Source organism: Toxotes jaculatrix, chromosome 6, assembly GCF_017976425.1.
Source record: "Toxotes jaculatrix isolate fToxJac2 chromosome 6, fToxJac2.pri, whole genome shotgun sequence".
NCBI lineage: Eukaryota > Metazoa > Chordata > Actinopteri > Toxotidae > Toxotes > Toxotes jaculatrix.
The window spans coordinates 14,723,410-14,748,627 of record NC_054399.1 but is presented as its reverse complement, the minus strand read 5'-3'; the positions used below and the strand labels follow the sequence as shown (position 1 = coordinate 14,748,627).

General features: G+C 41.4%; 1 protein-coding gene across 3 annotated transcripts in view; it reads left to right on the top strand.

Moving 5' to 3' along the window:
* The window catches only part of ptprsa (protein tyrosine phosphatase receptor type Sa), a 223,589-nt gene extending 199,217 nt beyond the window's left edge, over nt 1-24,372 (top strand). For all 3 annotated transcript variants that reach the window (XM_041039589.1, XM_041039590.1, XM_041039588.1), the window contains 11 exons: nt 1,012-1,135; nt 3,702-3,877; nt 5,930-6,049; nt 8,088-8,242; nt 9,176-9,461; nt 13,251-13,429; nt 13,689-13,815; nt 13,902-14,027; nt 18,472-18,626; nt 21,497-21,632; nt 21,876-24,372. In XM_041039589.1, the coding sequence (XP_040895523.1) occupies nt 1,012-1,135; nt 3,702-3,877; nt 5,930-6,049; nt 8,088-8,242; nt 9,176-9,461; nt 13,251-13,429; nt 13,689-13,815; nt 13,902-14,027; nt 18,472-18,626; nt 21,497-21,632; nt 21,876-21,944 (1,653 nt within the window). In that variant the 3' untranslated portion in view covers nt 21,945-24,372. The remainder of the gene's footprint in view (nt 1-1,011; nt 1,136-3,701; nt 3,878-5,929; nt 6,050-8,087; nt 8,243-9,175; nt 9,462-13,250; nt 13,430-13,688; nt 13,816-13,901; nt 14,028-18,471; nt 18,627-21,496; nt 21,633-21,875) is intronic.
* Nucleotides 24,373-25,218: the final 846 nt, after the last annotated feature.

Here is a 25,218-nt window from a genome sequence, read left to right as displayed (position 1 = left end):
AGCTGTTGCAGGAACTATTTAAAAAAATATCATGAAGTCAGTTTATATCATTTGCTGTGGTTTTCAATTTTTGGAGTGAGGGATGTTTCTGGGAAGTGACCCCAATCCTTACACACACTCTCACTCACACGCATATTCAGCCTTAAGGTAATCTAGTAAGAAATGGAAAATAGGAGGGTAGTAGGTGGGTGAGTGCTGCATAGAGAGGGACTGTAAACATCAGAGAGGAGATGGGAGATGGAGAAGGCGATAAAGAGACAAAGAAGTATGGACAAAAAAGTGGAAGACTTTGAAGATGGAGAGATGCATGCAGATAAGGAAAATGGGGACAGGGGGGTGGGGGGGACAGAAAGAAAGAAAAAACAAAGATGGAAAGAGGCTAAAACAGACAGAAGCTCTGATTGCTATAATGATTACATGCAAATTGTTAGCTCACATATCCAGTTGGACTTCATTTAGATTCAGTGTCTCTCTCCAGCCCCCCATCCTACATGGCGAAGCCCTAACTGCAAATATCCTTCAAGCCTCCGTCTCCACACCAACAGAGAGCCTGATGCCTATAAGCAAACAACGAATCGTAATGGAATACTTAATTATCCTGACAAGGGAACGGAATATTTATCTGGATTGCTTGTATTTTAAAGAGGCGGCTGAATTTGTCTTTCACCCGAGTGTCGGGCCTCGCTCCACACCCTCCCCTCAGGAGGGAGAGCCGTCGCTGCCGCCTTCATCAATAATGTTATTTGTCATTATGTATCCGCTACGTTAATGATCTTGATAAAGTACTGTATGCAGCTGCTGTGAGTACTTAAACCAGTCAGCAAGCAAATTTTCATGACACCATGTACTTTTTCCTTTGGGGAAATCAATCTCTCCCTCTGCCCGTTCTTCTTCTTCTTCTCTTCTTTCTGTGATAACATTGAGCTGGTATTGTTATTGCACCGCTCCTCTCACAGCTCTTCTGATTTCTTCTTTGTGTGTGCATGTTCTGCCTGTCTCTGCCCCCATCAGTCTATTGATCCAGGCCAGCAGTTCACCTGGGAACACTCCAACCTGGAGGTGAACAAGCCCAAAAATCGTTACGCCAACGTCATCGCCTACGACCACTCCCGCGTCATCCTGGCTCCCATCGAGGGTAAGGCTCACCCTCACACTCTGCACATTCACCGCCCAAGAGTTGTGCTCAGCTCTTTGTGGAACATTTGGGAAATCCTCATAATTACATAGTCAGTTTAAGTAATTAGGATTATACAGATGTAGACAAGACCAGATGAAACTAGACAGTGAAGATATGTTCAATGCAATCATTACAGTAGAATGCTAGATTTTATTGCACTATAGAAAAGCACAGGATAGATAAAAAAACCTAATTTGTAAGGACTGGACTGGGCTGGATTACAGTGCTGTAGCTGAATTGGTAGTTAACCAGAAAAGAATGGAGGATGGCATAAACGAAGGACTTGTTTCAGCTCATCTTGGTCCTGAGCAGCTAAGCTGTTTATGGACTCATATTATTTTGGTGGAGTGAGGCGAGGACTTGTTTCAGCTCGTCTTTGCACCCAGTCATCTCTCCCACTCAAGAGTGGCCCAGGAATTTAACCAGTGTTTTCACCATCCCATTTGTCTCATCAGATCTGCCCCTCTCTCATGACTTCCCTCTAACTGCCCATAGACAGAGTTCTGGGAATCTCAGAGCCAGAAAAACTCTTCCTCTGACTCCTAAATCTCAAGGGACATTGTCAGAGGTAGTCACCCTTCACCGCTGACACTGCTCTGGCATTGCATCACCAGAAGGGCTCCCAAGTCCTTGCAGTTGTGTCAGGCTCCACAGTACTTTCCTTCTGTTTGAGCTAACTGCTCCAACTAGATTTCAACATCTCGCAATAGTCAGGCCAATTTGAGGGTGCGACAACATGCGTAGCAAAATTATCCCGGGGAAAAAAATGCCTCGTCCATAAATACATAAATTAATCAAGTCTGAAATTTCTATTTTACACTGCAGTGATTTTGCCATTAGTCGCAGCAGTAGAACAATTCATGCACGCCGCCATTCTCTGTTCACTTAGCTATGACTAAAGCCAAAGCACCACAGTCGGATTGTGCGACGTGGTATCCGTTTTAATGACATTTACCTTTCTTTTTTCTTCTTTATTTCCATTCAGTCCTTCATTCCTTTTTCTTTCTTCTCTTTTCTTCTTTGTACCTTCTCTACCACCTCTCTCTCTCACTCTCTCTGTCTTTCTCACTCTTTCCCCCCCTTTTTCTATCTTATTCTTCCTCTCCACCCTGGTTGTTGTCCTCACTGCGTCTCCTCTCTTAAATTAGCCCAGTCAAGTGTTTCAGTGTTAGTCGCTTGAGTGAGGAGATGTCAGTCAAAGAGACGTGACTCTCCAACACAGATGCTGCCACACTGGAGTCTCTTTTCAACTGACTGTTGGATTGTAGGATGACGGTTAAACGAAGATGGGTGATGTTCTGTCTTATCGCTGTCAGATGCTGTGTTAGACACACTCTAATCGCAAGATTATATTTTTGGCTTTTTCCTACAACAGCTTCAAATTACTGAGGCTTTAGTGACTTTGGATGCAGGACAGTCCACACAACCACAACATCCTCAGATTCCCTCAGATCAGAGCTCGATGAGTTTTGTACCACACATGATGAGATTAGAGACCTGTGTCATAGTTACACAACTTTGCACAACTACTGTGAGCAGTCCTGATGAAACCTTGCAGTGAACTACATCTTTTAGCTTTGAAGTGTTCTGTTACTGCCGTACACACATTAAAGGATGCCACAGAATACTTTGATAGTTGCTAGCAGTCAGCTGAAGCAGGATTTTGTGATATAGCTTACGAGTGCTATATACCACCATCCTTGTTATTAAAACATTGCCAGTACACATCCATCTATGCAACAGCACAGAAGGGTTCCTTACAGCTAGATTTATTGGAACCGGTGTGTAACAGAGCATGGTGGCGGGCTGAGAGGGATGGTAGCTGAATCTACCTCCCGGCTGTGGTGGCTGAGTGGCTGATACACTCCTCGCTGTCCTCCATCTTCCAGCACACTTCCAGCTGTGGTGGTGGTAAATCAGGTGGAGGCTAAACCATATCTACAGAAACCAAGGCAGAACCACAGAGGCACAAAAAATGAAAATGATAAAAGAGCAGTGCAGGAAGTTGCGACAGTGAAGTAGTTGGTGCATTTGAATCCATTTAAATGGAACAACTGAGGTTTCTTTTAATCTCTACAGTAGCAGAGCAGGGAGCAAGGCCTTGTTTTGTTCAAAACAAGCTCTAAGAAATATCGGGCAAGAATAATAACCCAATAATAATCTAAAAACTGACATGGTCTACAGCATCTTAAGACAGTGCCACTTGTCTCTTGACAGTTCCAGAATTTTAACTGATCTCAGCCAGTTTTCACTTGTTTCATCGATAAGAGGTGTGAAGACTCATTACACAAGTAATTTACTTCTTTTATTTTTCCAGTCTAGAGTCTTTACACCTTCATTGATTGGGGAACAGGGTCAATGTGTGAAAAAACTGGGAATTATTGAGACAGATGGCACCATAACAAGAGGTGCAAATAATGAGTGAAGTAACATAATGAAAAGTGATGAATTAAGGCAGGAGGAACAGCTGTGATATGTACCATGTTTCAGCTTCTTCTTCTCTTTTCCTGTGGTCTGTATCTAGGTATCACAGGTAGCGACTATATCAATGCCAACTACATTGATGGCTACAGGAAGCAGAATGCCTACATCGCCACCCAGGGTCCATTACCAGAGACGTTTGGGGACTTCTGGAGGATGGTGTGGGAACAGAGAGCAGCCACTGTGGTGATGATGACCAGGCTGGAGGAGAAGTCACGGGTAAGTCCCGTTTGGCAGGTTTATATTTAAAGATGCCCTGTAGTGACCTCACAAACCACCTTAAAATTGTGTTTTTTTTTAAATAAATCTCAAAATAAAATCACTGCTTCACAAGACCAAGTACTAGAACAAACTTATGAAAATGGCACAGCTTTACATTGATTTCCCAGTTGCACATCTGAATGTCACTGGTAGGTAATCAGACTTCATTTTCTTGGGATGGATTGCTTTCAGAGAAGAAATTTGCATGGGGTGGTGAAAGCAGCAGATGAGGGTGACAAAACAGAGTTAATTCAAAGATGGTCTACCTGTGCACATCTGATTGGTTAGACTGTGTATCTACTGGGAGTATCAGACTTGGCTATGTTTTCTCTCCTTATTTGCAGTGGAAACTACAAGCTGTTGCATGTTCCCTGCAGCACTGAGAGCTTTAGCTCTCAGACTGCACAGTGTAGGAAGCTTAAATTAAACTTTAAGCAACAGAGTGCCATGAATTTTTTTGCAGTACCTGTGACCAGTACCTCCTACAACCATCTGTTGATTGTGGAAGTTAGAGGAAGAAGCGCCTGCAGAGCACAGTGACTTATTTTAAGCACGAAGGAAGATGTCAGGGTGTGATCACACTAGTCCACTTTTGTTTGTTTTTTGTTTTCTTTTTATACATTCACATCATTTAGCTGGAAGCATATTCCCTGGAAGGGGCTCACCCTGTTGTCCTTGAGATTGAAAGTGTCGCACCAACTCATTCTAGAAAGGAGCAGAGAAGGTTTCATAGAACAGAGGCAACAGGTTAAAAATGAAAAATGTAGCAGAAATAATTGCAGTTCTTACTGCGATAATATTCAATCAGCTGAAAGAACATTGGCTCTGTTAGGAAAGTCTCTTAAGTGTTTGACAGTTGGATATCAGTCCCATTTGCCCACAGAGACAGCTAGCTTTTATGTAAACAAAGTGGCTGCCATATGACCCATTTCTCTGAATTATGAGCTGAAAATGCAGGTAAGTGCTACAGAAAAGAAATAAATTAAAACCAAATGGTGGGAGTGCATCCTTAGGATGGATCTATGGGGATAATGTTCTCTACTATGAAGGAGTGGACTTAAATGTCAAAAAGCCAACTGCGATGTTTCATCCTGTCAACTCAAACCTGTGTCAACATCAGGCACACTCACCCCAGGTGTCTCCACTCATTTTCCCTCTCTCTATCCCCTTTCAGTTGTTTACCTATCCTCCGTCCTGACATGCGCGTTCCACTCTTGTCAAACGTGATCAGGATTAGCGGGCGGTAGAACTTGAGTGTCAGCTTGAGCAGGAAATGGAAGAGAAAGCTGGAGAGCAGCACATCTCCCTCACGAGCTGTCACATTTCATCTGATGTCTGCCGGCGCGTCACACCCCATATTGAATGAATCTTTATTAAAATGGCCTGGCAGGGTGGGCTGGGGGAAGCTGGTGCTTTATTTTCAGATATACAGTTATACAGATATACTGTAGAACCACTGGACAAGAAACAACTAAAAACTCTCGCTAAAAAAACGTTTTAGAAGAATGGGAGGTTCATTATGTGAGGAGGAAATGATAACACTATAATAGGCTCTTATTTTGACAGATGCTGAATTAAGAATAGATTATGAAGTGATTAGGTTCCTTAACTTCCAAATACAGCCTTGCACGCTGATGTTTTGCATTACTGGTAAACATTTTTGATTTAGTGATGGATGCAGGCAGGATTTGTGTAAGGTTGATTAAATTAAGCAGTGAGAGTGGAGTTGCAGTGACATTCTGGTCACATCCGTTCAGTGTGCGCAGTGTTGTTTCTCAGATGTGAAATAGAGAGAAGCTACCCTGGTGTTTCTGTCAACACTGCCTGGTGTTTGAATCCACAGGAGGGTTTGCTTTATGAGCGATGCGTGACTGCCTGCATTTGTTTGAGAGGGAGCATGATTTGAAATTTTTTGCTCTCCACCATTTATGTTCATGATCGTGTTCTGTTTAATAGAATGTGACGTATTACCTTTGTCTGTGTGTCTCTCTCTAACTTCCTCTGTCCCAGATTAAGTGTGACCAGTACTGGCCCAGTCGCGGCACAGAAACCTATGGTATGACCCAAGTGACCCTGCTGGATACCATAGAACTGGCCACTTTCTGTGTCCGCACTTTCTCCTTGCACAAGGTAGGATGATTTCTGGACATTTCTCAAGCATGTCTAAGCAAATAAAATACAGCCATTATATTTATTAGGAAGTTGGATAGGAATGAATCACAGTATCCTTGTTGAGGACCAATTCATAACAAAAATGATGGTACAAACTGTGTTCTATTTTTCCATTCAATATAAAGATATAGACGAATATAACCCTTCGTCCCCGTTGTCCTTTCAGTCAACCTCTCTCACCTTGTTCAGCTCTCCCCCCTCAATAGATCATCTGTTTATGTGAGTCTGCCAAATTGGAGCACTTAGGTAAAGTGAGCAGAAGAGAAACTCAATATACATAATTGCCAGACTGCTCTCATGCCTCTATGCATGCGTACACACACACACACACACACACAAATTCAGACACTGAACATGCAGGCAGATACACAGAGTCTCAAAACATTTGACACATACACAAACATATTGTCACAGCTGCACACATAAAACCAAAATACATGTATTTACATACCTTGGCACATATGTATAGATATGATGTTACACAGAGGCACACAGCCGCACACACACACACACACACACACACACACACACACACACACACACACACACACACACACACACACACACAGAAAACATACTAAGAAACAACAGCACATCTACATGCAAACTCACTCATTGTCATGCAAACATAAGTTGTAATACAAGCTGTTAAAAGACACATAGCAGAAAACCTTTCACAGGAAGGATTAGACATTTCCAGAATTTTCCTCTGAACCAGATAGCACCACATTAAAGTCACCTCTGACTTTTTAGCCGGCACATCAGCAGAACGATGAACACCAACGCAAAGCGGAGACGGTACAGATATCAGCGGCCACGGTGCTTTAAAGCCGGCTGGTTGACATTCAGGGCCATTTACATTCAGCCGCTCTCAGCCTCCATCAAACCCACCAATATGATTCTTTCGCTATCTATCCTCTCCGTCCTCCTCATAACTGCAGTCATTGCTGTGATTTCTCACTGAGCTGTTTTCACTTTATATCTCTGAGAAAAAATATTTTTGTTGGATTTGTGTGAAGTATAGGGTAGCAGAAGCAGGCAGCACACACACACACACACACACACAGACATACAAAGCAGCACCATGGTGCCTATCCATATGTATGTGTGTCCTGCAGTGATGCAGAATTGTGTCTACTGATAAATCCTTTCCCAAAAAAATAAGAAATTTAAAGAAAACTAGCAGCCAAGCACCAGTTACATCCACGCAGCCTGCCTCAAACATAGAAACAGGGAATGTCCAAACAAAAAAAAACAAAAAAAAAAAACAAGGGAAATAAGAAGTAGGTCAGTTTGCTTTTAATTACCACACTCATTTATTCATTTATTCAGCAAGGAAAAAAGTCCCTCTGTCAGGGAAGCAGAAGCACTGCATTGAAATGCAAACAGTACCTCCATTAGAGGATCTTCTGAGAAGAGAGGAGGACAGAAATATGCAAGGGAGAATTTTTTTTTCCCTTTCTTCTCACTTATCCTTCTCAAAATCTTCCTCTGGATCGCAGCTTCTATCTTTGATGCATTGAGAGTCGAGTTTGAGATGGGAGCTGACAGACGGCTGTGTAATGTGGGTGTTTGCTGCATGCATCTGTAGATGTTCTGAGCTTGCAGTGACATGAGAATATGGAGATATAAGCACCTGTACTGTCTGTTATAGAAATTATCATACCTATTTTATCACGTTAAAGCAATCTGATCAGCTGATCAGCTGTATATGTTTGACCGTGTTTTCCAAAGGAAAATTACATGCTCTTAAGTGAAACTGCACCAAAAATCTATTTTAAGTATGGAACACACACCCCCGGGGAATGTAGCTGAAATTTTGAGTCAGACTATCCCAGTCAATGGTTTCAGCATGGGGTACATGGTTGCAAGTACATGTAAATATTAAATTATGTGGATTTAAAAGCAAGGGGTTATACCTAGAGGTTAAATTAAAACAACATACACACAGTGCTTATGTACCATTTGTGTTCATTTTTGTTTTGTTTTTATCCAGAATGGCTCTAGCGAGAAGCGGGAGGTTCGTCAGTTCCAGTTCACGGCGTGGCCTGACCACGGTGTACCGGAGTACCCGACTCCCTTCCTGGCCTTCCTCCGTAGGGTGAAGACCTGTAACCCGCCTGATGCTGGACCCATCATCGCCCACTGCAGGTCAGTAATAATGTTATGTTGTTTGCGTTGGTTAGTGGGACAGTTTCACGCTCTGAGATCACTTGCTCCATGTTGTTACAGGGTAAAATTTAAGCTTAACCCTACACATAGAAGTGGTATCCCTGTTTCATTTGCCTGTATCCCTGAGTGTGTATATACTCGTGAGCAAACACAATGGCAGAGCTCCTCCCTGTGTATCTGCTTTTATACATTACATAACACACAAACACACGCTCTCTTTCGTACCAGACATGCAGCTTTTCTTTTCTCCATTGGTCACATCATCATTCTCTTTAAGGCACTCTTTCTTCTTGCTTTCATTCTCTCCACCTCGGTTTCTTTTTTTTCCCTCTTTGAGAAAAGCTTCACAGTAATCCCTTCCCATCTTTCCTGCTTCTCCCTTTTTTGCTCCTTAACCCCTCCTCCTTTTACAAGCGATATTTCTCGAATGGCTTATTCAAATTGAAACCTTTCTTTTTGTCAAGATAAGACGACTTCAGTGAGACCAAAGCACTACACAATAAAACTGATATTCAACAGCTTGCTTCGCTCAGTTTCCATCACTGTCCTCTTGCTGTTCTGACATTTTTAGTTCTGTATTCCCTCTCCAGCTATCATCACATCTCTCTGTTTTTCTCTCCTGCTCAATTATTTAAACTGTTATGCCACAACAAATCCACAAGCATTACTGGACATATATAATCACCTCATGTTTTAATATTTCAGCAGTTAGAACAACAGTAAATTACAATTTGATTCCTACAACACGAATATGACAAGCACTTAGTATCAGGGAAGCAACTATTCATAACCACAGCACCATGAGCGGATAAGACACTAGAAATAAGAGTAAGAGATAAATGAATTTCTATTTAACAGACCTCTTAAATCTTCTCTCTCTCTTTCTTCTCATTTCTTTCAATGCTTTTGTAGTGCGGGTGTCGGCCGGACAGGCTGCTTCATCGTCATCGACGCCATGCTTGAGCGTATCAAGCACGAGAAGACGGTCGACATTTACGGCCACGTGACGCTGATGCGGTCGCAGCGGAACTACATGGTGCAGACGGAGGACCAGTACAGCTTCATTCACGATGCACTGCTGGAGGCGGTGGCCTGCGGCAACACTGAGGTGGCTGCCCGGAGCCTCTATTCCTACATTCAGAAGCTGGCCCAGGTGGAAAGTGGCGAGCATGTCACTGGCATGGAGCTAGAGTTCAAGGTATGGGAAATGGAGCAATTACCTTAAACTTAACCTGGAGTAGACTTAACCTGGTGCATTGTTATGACGTAAATGACAGGGGAGTGGGCAGAGTTTAAGCTCTGTCTCTTTCTTCTTTTCACTAATAAACCATGACGGTGTGTCATGTTTCAGAGTAAGTTTGGCATTTGTGTTCTGACATGTAAATTACTGGACCCACTTCCTGTAGTTGACCCCATTTTGACCCCACTAAGACAGTTATAAACAACATGCGAATCAGATCAGTGTCTGTATTAACTTTTTGGACTTAATCATAACTAAATAATGAGGACATAAACACTAAGTTTTGAGAGTTGTCACCTTGTCTTAAGCAACTGTAAGCCTTTTAAATGAGGCTCGCTGCCAGCTTTATCTTCCCGGGAGTTATTTTGGATGCAAATCCAATTTCTTTGCCTTTCATATTTTTTCTCTTCATCATTATTTGCACTGTGCTTATATGTGAGTTGCAATAATTGCTTTTTGATTTGTGATCATACATTTCTTTGCATTTTTATACTTGATCAAACACATACAGTAGTAGTTTTTGACCAATGACACAAAATGAATGATTACGATAGCTAATTGGAGGAACTGGGAGAATAACGTTTCAGCTGAGTGAGGATGCAGTTTACAGAAAATCCTTATATCTCAGACAAACTGAATTTGGCATTAGGCAAGAGGCAGGTTGGATGTCTCTTTCATTCAGTGTTTTTTGCTCATAAATGTTTTTATGAGCAACAAACACTGAATGAGTAAAGTGTATATCATAGTAAGCTTAAAGTTCAGCATTCGAGGTAAAGACACTTCTAATGAAAATGCAACACCCTTCATCTCCAGGTAAGTAGAATGTAGATTAAACCTGCTTTAGTTACATGGCAGCTATTTGTCAGTTTATATATGCTGTCCAAGTCATAGGATCTCAGATGGACTAGAAAGCAAATGTCCTTTCTTTTAAAGCCTCACTTCAATAATTTAATCACTTAGATACACACCATTTGAATTATTATTGTATTTTTTTTGCAAAGCTTGAAAATGGAAATATCGTAGCCCTTCACAGTTTGGTCGCAATGTTCATTTTTGAAGATATGGAATAATACGCTTAAGCAAAGAAACTGGGTTTAATCTAGCAGGGCACAAGACAAAGGATTTGTGGATGAAAGCAGCATAGATTTGAGCTTAGGTTTGATAGGGAGAGAGCGCATGCTTTCTAAGAGAAATTCATGACAAAGCAGTAGGTAAGGATAGACAGCCAGACACAATGTTTGCATAGATCTCCATTAAAGATCTCAAGAATCATCAAGTTATAAACCCACCTCAGTTTCAGCGCTCCACTATCTGCTGACCTTGAAATGCACACATGCTCTTTCTCAAATCATCCGTCACCTTCCCATCGCCATTCATCAGCACGCCCCCCCTGCCAGGAAACAATAATAGTGCTGGTGTTTTCGACCGTTTCTTTTTTTGTTGCTGTTTTTTTTTTTTTTTAAACTCACTAGGCCACAATGGTGATGGAATCTCCATCGCCATCTGTAACAGGGATAATGCTGAGCTGGCATCAAGAGTCGAAACAGGGATTAATAACATCCCCACTACAGTTAGGATAGAGAAGAGAGGTGTGTGCGAAGAGGGGTGGGGGAGCTAAGTAATTAATACTTGATGATGACAAATGGAGGTGGATGGCAGGGCGAGTAGAGGGAGGAACGTTTGGCTAATGAATAAAGGGACGACTGTATGCTAACTTGGCAGTAAGGAAGTGATTCAACAGAATGCTGCACTATAGGGACTGTGGGAGGGCATTGTCATTCTCAGGTGGCAAACAGCGTCGTACAGAGTTAAGCTGTGACTGGTGGGATTCACAGGAGTTCAGCAGGGAGACTGAACCACGACGAGGGACTTGTCGTGAAGTTGTCAGACTAGGGCTTTCTAGCATATGTTCATGAATAACGAGCATGTTCAGAGAAAGATTTATGCACAGAAGACATTTGTTCACATAACCCACTTGCACAAAGTCTTCAGAAACATACAGGACACGAATCACTACACAAAAAAAGAGCTTGTGGGCTACTGGGATCCATCTGAAATGAAATTGCAAAGGAATGATTTGGAATTCAGTAGCAGAGTTTTAATTGGGATCCAAAGGCAAACAAGGAGGCAAAAATGCTCTTTGGTTTTAAATAAAAATGATGGTGACAGTTTACAAGCCATTTTACAGATGTTTGTTTGATGATATATCTCTTGTTTATTATTATGTTACTAGGTTAGTTGGGGCCTATTAGGATTAAGATAAGCATCCTTGATCCATACTTCTGTAAGCTCTTGTTTCTGACTATAACACCATAAATGATTATCCTTGTTGTGGTGTAACATGCCTATGTATGTCAGATACCCTCCAGTTTAACAGATATACTGTACTATAAATGGGAAGGAACTGGCAACCGTGACCAGAGGTACCCGAGGTGCTTCTCTGCCCTGCTGGATGACAGGTTGCCAGGTTTGGCTCTGTTCCTCTCACCCTCTGTGGTGTTTGGTGGTATAGCTGAGGGCCTCTTTAGCACTGCCAGGCCACCTCAAGCCTTTCCAGGTGGCTTTGTGAAACATAGATCAAAGGGAGGACAGTAGCGAAGGATGAAGGGAAGGGAGGATGAGGAGAAGGAGAAGGGCTGGACGTACTCCAAGTAGCCACCAGCACAGAGAAAGAGGTGTTGTAGGGGAATTAGGGAGAAAGAGAGGAGACAACTCTTACGGGAAAAAGGGAAAATAGAAAGACCCTGTTCACACAAAGGTGCAAAGAGAAACACTTTCACTTTGTGTATTACCATTGAGAGACAAGGAGTTTGGGAAATAAAATCACTGTTCCCGCCTACTTTTTCAGTGGGGTCAGTTGCAGCTCGTCTCTCTTTCTTGCCTCTTACAAGGCAGCTAGTGTCTTCAATGCACCATGCTTTCGTCTGAAAGAAAAAGGCCCTAAATAATCTAAGTAGGGTGTCTTCCATTTGAAGACAAACGCTAACGAGCAAGCATACACACCCACACGCACACAAATTCTTTGTTGAGACACTGAAGCCAAGAGGAGCCGATCATAAGACTTGCTGACCCACAAACTCCCACTGAGGTCCTTATGACAATGATGATGTAGCAGTACAGCTTTTCATTTTGATCATTATGCAGTGTGTGTGTGTGTGTTTGTCTTGCTGAACATCCCTATGTGAGTCTATGTTTTATGCACACAAACTACACTGCCATTATCAAAGGCGCTGGTGACCCACTTTTAGGCGAGTTTTCTGTTTCATACAGTCTTGATCCAGAGGCTTGTTAGTCTGGGTGTGTGGCATATTTTCCATCATTGCATCTGACCCTGCAGGACCACACAAGTTGCAAAAGAGTTTTTTCCCGATAAATATATTCTTGATAAACAATGTCCCTTTGAAGTTGTGCCATCATCGGTAAAGCTGGGTGAAAGATCAGATTAGATCGGGTGTGCTTTATTACTTTCTGTCATTTATATTCTGCTCTCTTTATCTTTTCCGCACCTGTCCTCCCCTCCCTCCTTCCTTCACCAACTGTCCTCCTTTTATCATCCTCTCCTGCCCTTCCTTCCTCTCTCTTTTCTTTTCATGACTCTTCTTTCCTCTTTGTAACTACCACGGCTTTTGCCAATCCACTCCCTCTTCCCCTCACCACTGTAAATTTTTTTTCTTCTCTATTTTTTTTCCCTCACTCTCTTTCTGTGCCTTCTCCTCATCCATTAATCTCTCTATCTTTCCCTTTCAGCGTTTGGCCAACTCCAAAGCCCACACGTCGCGCTTCATTAGTGCCAACCTTCCCTGCAACAAGTTCAAGAATCGGCTGGTCAACATCATGCCCTATGAGACCACCCGCGTCTGCCTGCAGCCAATCAGAGGCCTGGAAGGATCAGACTACATCAATGCCAGTTTCATTGATGGATACAGGTGGGAAGAGGGGGGAGATAGTATGAAGCATGCCAGCATGAGGTGTGTGTGATTTTATTTCTGTTGCCAGGAAACATCTTTTAGCAACTTAAGACTTAATAGTTAAGCAAAGAGGTTAATAACTTTAACTCAAGGTAATGTGCATTACTCAGTAAAGGCAATGTTTCAAGAGTTTTCATGAATTTAACAACTATTAGGAAAAAGTTTTTCCAAGAAGTTGTGTTAGTGGTGTTTTAATATGGTTTTACTGTATTTACAGGCAACAGAAAGCCTACATCGCCACGCAGGGCCCTCTTGCAGAGACTACGGAAGACTTCTGGAGAATGCTCTGGGAGAACAACTCTACCATTGTAGTCATGTTGACCAAGCTGCGAGAGATGGGACGGGTAGGATTCATAACACACATGCATAAACACTCAGATTAATTAATTCGTGTTGTGTCTCGGTCTGATCTCTTCTTCTCTTCAAACAGGAAAAGTGTCACCAATACTGGCCAGCGGAGCGCTCCGCCAGGTATCAGTACTTCGTGGTGGACCCCATGGCCGAGTACAACATGCCCCAGTACATCCTTCGAGAGTTCAAGGTCACAGATGCCAGGGTAAGACATACCTCAAGTAAGAAGCGCTCAGTGTGGGCTCAGTATTGTATTCCCAGGTGACTTTTGTTATTTGGTTGTATAGATATAACCAAACAGGTGACACCCTGATTTCAACACAATCTTTTCCACCAAGGCTAAAATTAAGTTTGTATTGAGTCTTTGATATCAGCAGGACATGTTGTACAGTACAGCAGTAAAGCTTTTGATTTCAGTCCCTCAGATTCAAGGAGCAAAGGTTCCTTTTATAGAGTCTTCATTGTATACTGACATTCAACAGAAAAATAGGACCAATGTATTTTTAATGAATAGTCATACAGTTAGCAAAGACAAGACTTTGTCAATAGGTCATACCAGAATGCAATGCTGTACCAAATTGTGCTGTAACTTCCACAATTGCTGACCCAAGCTTCTCTGGGGTGTGGGAAATGCAGAGAGACTTAACAGGTTAAGGAAAAGTAGGTCACATAAATACAGGATCATCACAAGTAGATCATATTTTTTTCCTCAGAAGTTCCTAACATAGCTTTGAGATTGTAATTCTCTGTAATTAGATGAGTTTCCTCTCAAAACAAGATATCATGGTGAGTTAATGTTGAGAGTAACTTCATTCAAATATTAATGAGAGTTCAAAACCAAAGTGACTTTTCTTGCCCTAAACCGTTTATAACCTACTCTACACTACTGTAGTCTCTTTACCCCAGAATTTCTTTTTTGGTCCAATTAGGTCGGACAGTTGAAGCAGCAACAGAAGTGTAGCACAGAAATAAAAGTGCTTCCTCTCTTTTGCTAAACAGGCTGACATATCCAATGATTTCGCATCCAGTGCGGCATCTAGTTAGCAGTCATCCTGTTGGAATTAAAAAAAATTAATACACTATATCTGCACACACACTCATATACACACATACACGTATACACAAGCAGCCACACTATCCACTGCATGGAAATCAGACGCGAATGCTGTTTAAGCTGGTATGCCATCGTCCGTCACAAACACAGTTGTGCGTACACACACACACACACACACACGTTTTTTAAAATACATAGCCCTGTGCAGTGTGCAAAATGCCTTTCTTAATGGGCTCAAACAGACACACACACACACACGCAACTGTGCACAGCAGCTCACTTTCTGCCAGGTACCTGTCTCCATGCTGATTTGCTATTCTCAGCATAAATGCATGCATAGACACACACACATACACACTTGCCTTTGTATATTAATATATTTTTTTATGGCTGTAACACACAAGGACACATAATCATGCATACACATGAACACATGCATTAAACAAACATGTATGTATAAATGTTTTGAGCCCACATGAACACGCATGCATGCATCTTCTCCACTGCACTGGTCAGTGTCGGTGTGTTTCAAATGACTCTTAAAGAGGACTGAATCGTCACAGCGTACAATGGCAGCAGGCAGACTGATAGTCAAAGCTTATTATCGGAGTTAATAAAACAAGGCAAAGTACAAATTCAAAAAAAGTACAAAGTCAAATTGTTAATAAGCACTGTACATGTAGCTGTATGTGCATGATTTTTTGGTCCTCAAACCCATTTTACTGATTGTGTATGCATGTGGGAGTGTGTAAACTGTGTTTAATATCATACATTAGATGTACATGCATGTTGATGTGTTTGTATATGTGTGATTGTGTGAGAGTGTGTGTGTACATTTGCCACATGCCTCTGCACAGTAATAGCAAAGACTCCACGCCTCAACACTCACATCCAATCCAGCGAGCCAGTCACGTATTTAATCACACAATTTGACACGCCGCGTGGGCCCTCAGGTTGTGTGTTAAATTTTCCTCTCTTTTTTTTTCCCTCCTTTCTTTCTTTGGCTTGCTTGGTTTATTGTGTTGTTGTCTTTGCCCCTCTTTCATTTTTAATCCCCCTGCTGAGGCAAAATGTTTTGGAGATGAAAAACAAAGGCAGCGAAAGAAAGAAAACATGCAATGCGTCATAAAACAGGGAAAGAGACATGAGATGTTGTACAAAGAGAGCCGGTATATGGAGCTTAACTTATTAGTATCCAAATCACTGTATTTGTCAAGTACAATAAAAGTACAAGAATACATCTTGGCGGCAGCAGTGCAGAAACATATCAACAGATAAGACAGCAACACCATACATTCTGCCACAAAGGACAACAGGACTTCACAATCAGAGCTCAGGAATTCAATAGGCAGATTATGTATATCCTTCAAAATATAGTAGCTTCATATACTGTACATTCAGCATTTAGTCAACATCTGCATTTAGCCCAATAGCAATGGGAGGGTGGGGTGTTTAGCTCATGGCAAAAATCATAATGAATGAATGAATAAGAATGTGGTGCAGCCACCATGCCAACCCAAATATTATGCATTACCCTGAGGTGACTGTTTACATCAACATTACATTTACTATTAACTCTGCTCAATATGATGAGTGTCATTTTTGACACAGAGCAACAGATGTAGAAGAAGTCCATTTCCAGTTTTAAGAGGTTATTTAATAGTAGATTACTTTTTTTTTATGGTCACCACCTGTAAGCCCTGGCTGGGATGAATGATTCCTTGAAAGAAGAGAAAAATATTAGCTATTTTTACGCAGCAGCCAGTGTGGGCAGTCTGTAATCACCAGTTGCATGATTAATTCTTTAGAAGAGAGGAGCACCTCCATTCGCTTAATGGTTACCTCACAAAACATCTAAATCAAGACACAAATATAACTGCTATAATCGAAATTTTTAGCAGTATGCTTTCTTCAGAGGCAGTGTAATGCCACTATAAATGTATACAGGTCTTTCTTATGTGTTTGACTAGTCGAGGATTAAGGGCAGTTGCTTGCAGTTAGCTCCTTACACAGAGCATAAAGTAGTTTCCAACCATTCCAAGGTTGCAGTCAGTCGGTCAGTTACAAACACATTGATTGTAAACTTTCGGCCTCTTTATTTCTCTGGCGCCGTGCATAAATATAATTTGTTCATCATTATCAAGCTGCTATAACATGGACATAATTGTGTTTCTGAACAATTTATCAGAGGTGAAAATATCTCCCTCTCAGTGCGAGTTCATATTCTCGCTTATTACATTGATTCTATAACACAATTTAGAGAAAATTACTCTAAACACAATTTTAGAATCTATAATTCTACACCATCTAACAGCAGGATAAACAAGATAGCAGTTTACTCGGCAACTGAGCGTTCCTTGAATTGTGCCTGTGCAGTACGAACAACTGGGAAGAAAATGTGTGAGAGTGACGCATCATGTCTAAACACAAGTCTGTGGCACAGAGAAGTGAGAGTCAACTGGAGAAATGAACACCTGGTTGACTAAATTAGTGGCGGTACCGAGCAGACAGCCCGTCTCAAAAACACAGAAATGCTCCTCGCTGCTCACTTTCTTGAGGAATTTGTTCTCTTCGAGACAACTTCAACAAACATTCTATACAAGGACACCAGTAGCAGTCTCAGACTTGACAATCAGCTTTCTCAGAATAAAGCGGATCACCTCACTCGTCCTCGTGTGATGCCTGCCGATCGGAAAAAAAAATGTATTTAAATGTTTTTGTTTGCATTGGAAGCAAGTTCAGTAAGCTCACCACTTAAAACTCTCACCTCTGAAACAAGATTATCAGAATCAATATGAGATTAAATTGTTACTGACATTTTGTATATCAGACATGTCAGTGTGCCAGGGCTATTCTTTTCAATTTTCATCGTCCAATCCCACCTCCTGCTCCTTTAGTCCCCCGTTCTTGCTTCTTACCTCCCTTGCTCTGCTCATCCATCAGGTCGCTCTATCGATCGCATCGCAGGATTATCCTATTCTACATGGTGTCTGGGAGAAGACGCTTGTCATGGCAGATACACTATTGATTAGCTTTAACTAGGACCTACTCATGCCACACACACACACACACACACACACACACACAAAACGACAGGGGAGAAAATAGAGACAGTTGGGTTGGAGGTACAGGACTGCGGTGGGAGAGAAAAGGACACACTGTCCCTGTGGTGACGTGTGTGTGTGTGTGTATGTGTACATTTGTGGTACATCTGTGTGTCTATAGCATTGCCACTGTGGAGAAAAAGCACCAGCAAATAAAGTTTCATCTTAAAAGACCAATTAGTACAAGTTTTATTGCCCCATAGACCGTATATCTGTGCTGCTTAATTTGCATTATGTTCTCAGAAGAATCCAACTAGTGTGGGTTGTTGAAACCCCAAACTAAGAGTGATGGTACCTTTCTCTGTGCAGAGAAGTTCCACTGTGAAAAAACAAACACCCCCCTTACCTGTCCTTTCTAGACAGACATTGTATTTGGTTTATTTTTTCTTCTTGTTCCTTACATGTCTCCACTCTGACCTAGCTTTTTTAAAAATTTATTTAATCTTCGATCTCCACCCTCTGTTCTCACTTTCTTTTCTCTGTATTTGCAGGATGGCCAATCCAGGACAGTAAGACAGTTCCAGTTTACTGACTGGCCAGAGCAAGGCGTCCCCAAATCTGGGGAGGGGTTCATTGATTTCATTGGCCAGGTGCATAAAACCAAGGAGCAGTTTGGACAGGATGGACCAATCTCTGTCCACTGCAGGTAAGGCATCTCAGTGTCATGTTGCACCATATTTTCTTTGCTACATTGCATTAAATATCCAAGATCCAAAATGCACTTTTCTGCAAAAATGGTACATTTTAACAAAGGTTTCTTTGAATCAAGGGGGCATGATATGACATTACCAGGGACTTGTTTCACCTCCAAATGCTTTCACAGTCTTTCCTTCTTGAAAGAGATGTGAGGTTTTAACTATCAGGACAAGATTAAATCACTTCTTAAGGCGGTGATTGTTTTGCAGCGCAGCACCTCCTGCGGTGCAGCTCTTAACAGCATCATCAGATGTGATCCCTCCTCTCCTTTTTGCCACAGCAGTACACTACCTCTGCACCTCCACAGGCCCATCTACTTCATAATTGATAAGGCTGAGATGCGGCCTGGCATTTGCAAAGAGGAGGCGCATGAACTGCTCCAGCCATTCTCTTTGGTTTTTATGATCGCTCTGTGATGCATTTTTATCACCTCGGGTGTAGCTTCCAAGGTAACCTTCATCATTAACTCGACATGCTAGACTCAGGTAGAATTTGATATTTGGTAGTGGTCACCAGCAAGACCTCAGATTATTCTTATTCACTGACAGACCTTGAGCGCGATCCATCTGAATGAGTTGTTACCTTTTGTAGCCAGACACATCTTTCACGGCTCTGTTGTGTTTGCGCTGCAAAACTAGAAAAAAAAAAAACGTACTCACTTACCTGTATGTGATCCATTAAGCATGGTTTTTCACCATTTGATTGGAGTTCAGAAAGAGCTCGAAAGATGCCACTGTTTCTTGTGTGATAGTGTTAACAAACAAAGGTGTTAACAAGATGAATAATTGCCTTTGCTATCTCATAAACGTGTTTTACTTTTGAATCAGGGTAGGTGTCACTTTTTCTCCACAGTCTCCGTTGCTTTCGCACAGGCGCCATGACATCATCAAACATAACATCACCTCCCCTGTATTAAAAGCAATGATGTCACCAGCCATCGAATGGCCCTCTGGGAGTTGTAAGATGTGTCAGGGAAGCTCCAATAAGACTGAGTTATTCCTCCCCTCCTATGAGGCCATTATTTGAGGGGGAGAGAGCTGTCTTAAAGCGAAAGGATCAGTTATTGCAGGATGAATTGCAGGACTGGAGTAATGGACGAAAAAGCGCACAGGCCTATTAAACTGGACTGCAAGAGTCACTTGACCACGCTTTGTTCAGTGGCCAAATGCACAATTTAGACATTCTTGGCACATCACAGTGAACTTTCTTTGACTTTTTTGGGGTAATCGTAGGAGGAGTAGCAGAACTTTTTCAGCTTCTTCAGCAGTGTCATAAATCATTAAAATTTAATGCTGTTAATCAGGTGCTTAAGTTACCTACATTCTTATTAAATCGTTTTTGTTCATTCTTTACTTTTTATCAAATATTTTTTTCAGGAGTAGGTGTCACTTTGTCTAAATGCAGATATCTGGCCACCTCCCGCTCCTCCCTATCTTCCTCTTCCTCCTCTTCGTCCCTCCTTCTTCCTTCAGGCTTTGTCGTCTCCGAGTCGAGAGCTTATGCCTTCCTTTTCTCTTACTCTCTCGTCTTCTGTCACTAGCCTTTCCCGTCTGTCATCCATCTGTCTGTTTCTTAATCCCCTCTCTCCCTCTGTCTCTCTTTCCTTCTCCATCTAGTCATCCATTCATTCTCCCAGCTCTCCTTTCTTCTACTCCCACCTTCTTTTCTTCTTCCCCCTTCGCCTCTCTCTTCCACAGTCACTATCTAATAGACCCACATGCTTTTTGTCATTAATTGCCTGATTACTTCCTGTGAATGGGGACACCAAATCCTCTCAGTCGGCAGCGGCCCGGCGAGCTTTCATACTTGGAGAGTCGATCTTCCTGGAGAAAGAAAGAGAGAGGGAGTGCGAGAGAGAGAAAGAAAGACAGAGAGAGGGGAGCTCTGGGGGAGTTTAAGAGTCCATGTGACAAGCTGTGACCGACTCTCAGGAAGAGGCTTTGGGTGTGCTGCGACGTGGGGGTTGGTAGCGGGTGGTCGCATGTGGGTGTATGTGTGTTTGAGATAGTTGTGTGTTCTGCGTGATTAGGCTCAATAACTACTGTGTTCAATATAATTTCATTTATTGTCAAATAATTTATTTGTCCTGTGTCTAGCTTTGTCCTCCATCAGACACACACACACATTTGTAGGCATACTCACACACAAACACCAAGTGTCTTCTAGCAGCCGTCACCTTCGCTCTTCATTCAACAACATAGCATCAGAGGCTAGAAGAAGCCCAAATAAATCTGTTGTCATATCAATTATTGTTCCATTGGTGAAGTGGAAATAATTTCACAGCAAAGCAGCTTAGAGAGGCAGCTCTCAAGTATTTCAGGATCTGAGTTAAGACTCAGACTGTATTTCTGGAGAGCAGTTTTTCGACACATGGGAGGAGGGGCTCAATGAGACAAAATGTTTGCTCGGTTGTTTGCGTGCATGAGTTGGAGAGCGTCTGTGTGTCCTTGAGCGCTCATTTTGTGTTCGACGACAATATGGTTGCACATTAAAGTAGATCCAGAGTTCTCGGATGCAGTTTGTGTCCTTGCTATCACCATTGTTGTGCTGGCTTGCCACAGGATCTCTGGCTAGTTTTCAAAGAGTTAACTCTCTTTTGAGTTGTTATGACAAAGTCCAGATGTAGATATAGCATGCATTTTAGAGGGCATTTAGAGCTGAAATGATATTAAACATGTTATTTTGCGGGTATTGGTTAGACTAATGTAGATCATAAAATAACCGAGCGTAAGATCAGAGATTTGCCATTCTGTCACTGTGTCCAAGCGAGACATATCGGTTAAATTCTTATGAATTCTCTTTATGATTATGTGTTTCTAGTGCTGGCGTGGGCAGGACTGGAGTCTTCATCACCCTCAGCATCGTCCTGGAGAGAATGCGCTATGAAGGTGTGGTTGACATCTTCCAGACAGTGAAGATGCTCCGGACACAGAGGCCCGCCATGGTCCAGACTGAGGTCACACACACACACACAAACGCGATTCAAATCACCTGTATAGTTGTCTTGAGCTCTGTGTGTAATGAATGTGATAAATACCAGTTGTCAGATCTTGTCAGACAAGTACTGTAATTAGTCTTATTTTTAAATTATCTGAAATTGTTCATCTCTTGTTATCATAGCAAACTCTTCAAACTCCTGGTGAGATTTTTTTTCTGATGTATTTTTCTTGTGTGTGTGTGTCTGTTTCCGCCCCTGCAGGATGAGTACCAATTCTGCTATCATGCAGCTCTGGAGTACTTAGGAAGCTTTGATCACTATGCAACGTAAAAAGCCATCTCTTCCCCCCAGAATCCTGTCGCCCCCCTCTACAGTCTACTGAGCCATAGAAACTTTGAAATTTGAAACATCAACAGCGATAACACCACCGCTAATTCAGACACACCAAACAGAGTCCTATTGTAGATTTTTAGAAGACAATGCCCAACAAATCAGTTTAGATTTAGATTCCAATTTGACGAACAGACCCTTCACGAGGAAGCGAGGAAAATCGCCCCTCATCAAGAAAAGAAAATCCTCATCAGGAGAGGAACCAGAAGCTGTGGCTCAAGCTGTGGGGCAGGAATTGATCAAAGTGTCAGACTGCTTACCTTACCTCAAGTGTTTCAATGTGGAGGACATTGTAAACATTCGTGGACATTTCTCTTCTCAAAAATATCTACGTGATACAACAGTAACAAGAAACAGATAATGAAGGAGAAAGCAACGGCAAAAATCACTGCGAGGCCGATGGATGTAGCCAAGATGGGGTGACTTCTTGTTTTTTGTTTTTTTTTTTGTTTTTTTTTTTTGTTTTTTTGTTTTTTTTTTTTGATATGCCTGGGTGTAAAAGAGGTTCAAGTATTTCTACACATTTTGTGAGTGACATCAAGAGAAATGACCAAATCGTGGTTGCCTGTGTGAACACAAATGCTTTTCCCCAAACTCTGGTCACCCAGACAGGATGGGAAAAAAATATCAATATAGTTGAAACGAAACTAGCACGAGAAACCTCCTATTTGGCACTAACTAAATCTTGAGTTTTACACTGTTCAACTAATGATGTGCATAACAAATGTGAAAAAAAAACTCTCAACTGTTAAAGTATACATCACATAGCTGCCTGTTCTCAAGCGCTAAGAACTTAGAGGAGGCACTGCCATTGGTCGTTGGGAAGAAAGCAGCAACACATATCTTAAGATCAGTTAGTTTCATGAATTGTGAACTTGTGCAAAATCAGTATCTTAATCCAGGAAGCCACAGTGAAGCTGAAAAATACCACAATGTATTTACAGTGAAAAAGTGCCCCAGGAAGCTCGTGTCTCAGTCACCAGAGAATTCTGGGAAAACCTCACCTGTTGCAAGGAGCTGCAGCTGGGTCGACCTGCGGATGGTCAAAGGTGGGAGAAATAGCAACCATGTCCCATGATTTTTTACAATCACTCCTCTCTTTGGAACCATTGCATCATGGGGCTTCGGTGTTAACATCCACCATTTTGAACAAGAGATAAATCTGGTGGGCGAGAGGCTTTGGAACAAACGGAACAACCAAACAAGGATTGCCGCAAAGTTGGGGCTTTCTTGTACAGTGACCAACGCTCATCATCATTGTTCAGAACTTTTTTGTCTTATAAGGAATTAAATTTTTTTTTTTTTGTTTTCTTTTCTGTCAAAACCAAACATGCTGCTTATCTTGTGTATGCTGTGCGCGTGACTCTTGAGGGAGAGGAAACTGACGAACAAAAGATGCCAGCTCTGCTAACCGCTCATACCCAGGCGGACATGACTAAAAGCGCATCCACATGACATCCTCGTCCACTGGTCTTTTCCGGCCCTCATTTTTTTTCCAGCCTCCTCTATAATCATCTATTTCACTGTATAAGACACTCAAGAGTGAAGGAGGCCTGTTGCAGTTACAAAGCTTTACGTTCATGTGATTGAAAAATTGGCCTTTAGTTCCACTGTATGTGTGTTTGGTAACAGGTGGATAAACAAAGTAGATTATTTGGTTTTTGTCCTCCGTTTCTTAGATGATGTCTCAGTGGGTGGTGAGGCAGCCATGTTGGATCTCAATGCCATGATGTGATAATGAAATTCTTTGGTACAAAATACTTTACTTGCACATCCCTAAGAAAAAAAAGTAAATAAAATAAACTTGAAACAGATACCCCAAAAACAACTGCAGGTTGACGCACTAATGTAAATGTGTCTGATAAAAAAAAAGATTTAAAAAAAATTCAAGCTTTTGAAATCACCAGGTTTTCATTTTGAGATCAGCGCTTTGGTATAAACGAGTGTACGGATTCCACGAAAGTTTCTGGTGGGTGTGCACAAAAACCAGAGCTATGGACAGAACTGTGTGTAATCTTTTCTTATTTCCAAAAAAGCCTTATTGTTATTGTAACATTATGAAAACATTAATGTTGTATTATGACAACTTATTTTACATTACATAGTTGACTTTTTATTTTCTTTTTGGTTTAGTTTTTTAACAGAGATGTTGTATCACATTTTTTAAAATTAGCAGGAAAAGAGAAATGCTTATTTGTTCATATTACGTTAAAAGACATTCTATTTTTTCACTGTAGAAATGTTAAGTATAACATGTCTGTGTTTGTGTGCATATATATATATACATATATATAGTGCACACACACACATGCATATATATTTAAAAGCAGAATATAAAAATATATCCAAACACTTAGTATGAATTCACTTCTTCTCCTCATCATCTTTTTTTTAATACCAGCCAGTGCTCATGGGTTTTTATTATTTTATTTTGTTTGTGAGTTTGTTTTTTGTAATCCTTGTAAAACCTTGTGTGTTTCTTTAGAAAAAGCAGAGGTTATATTAGCGCTATGCCTGAATCCTCTGCCCCCACTCACCAATGTTTAACTTCTACCCCTGGGTAGATCCTGTGCCGATGAGGAGATGCCATTTTTAAACCTTGTTGAGATTCTTTATTATCATTAACTTGTAGGCATTAGTATTCTTTTGATTTTTTTTTTTTTTTTGAGCAACTGTTGATTAACTGGTTCTAAGTATAAGTAAACAATCTAGTCATTCAAAAATTTCATAACTGACCTTTTTGTTATCTATATCAGCCCAACTTGACGTACTGTACCTTGAATGATCATGTACAGACTCAGACCTTCACAGTTTTTAAGGAAAAATCCTAAGTTCTTTCTCTTCTTTACTTTATTATTTTCCGACATAATGTGGTCATTCATTTTGTTAGATATCCACTATGATCTAGAATATACCTGTAAATAAACAAATATATAGATTATATGTATTTGTATCATTTGACCCTCCAGAGCTCATACTTCAAATGGTTAAAGAACAACAAAGATTGAGGTTCTGCTCATATCTGACTTCCTGAGGTTTGTAAAGCCTGTTTTCTCTCCTCCTTTCTCCAGTCCTGCTCCCTGGTCTTTAATTACCACTCGCTTTTTTTCTGCCTTTAATTTCCCCTGTTAGCAGTAAAACCCGGGAAACATGCCAGCTTCTGTTCTCACACCTATAGTCTCAATGAGGGCATGAAATCAGCATCAGTGATCTG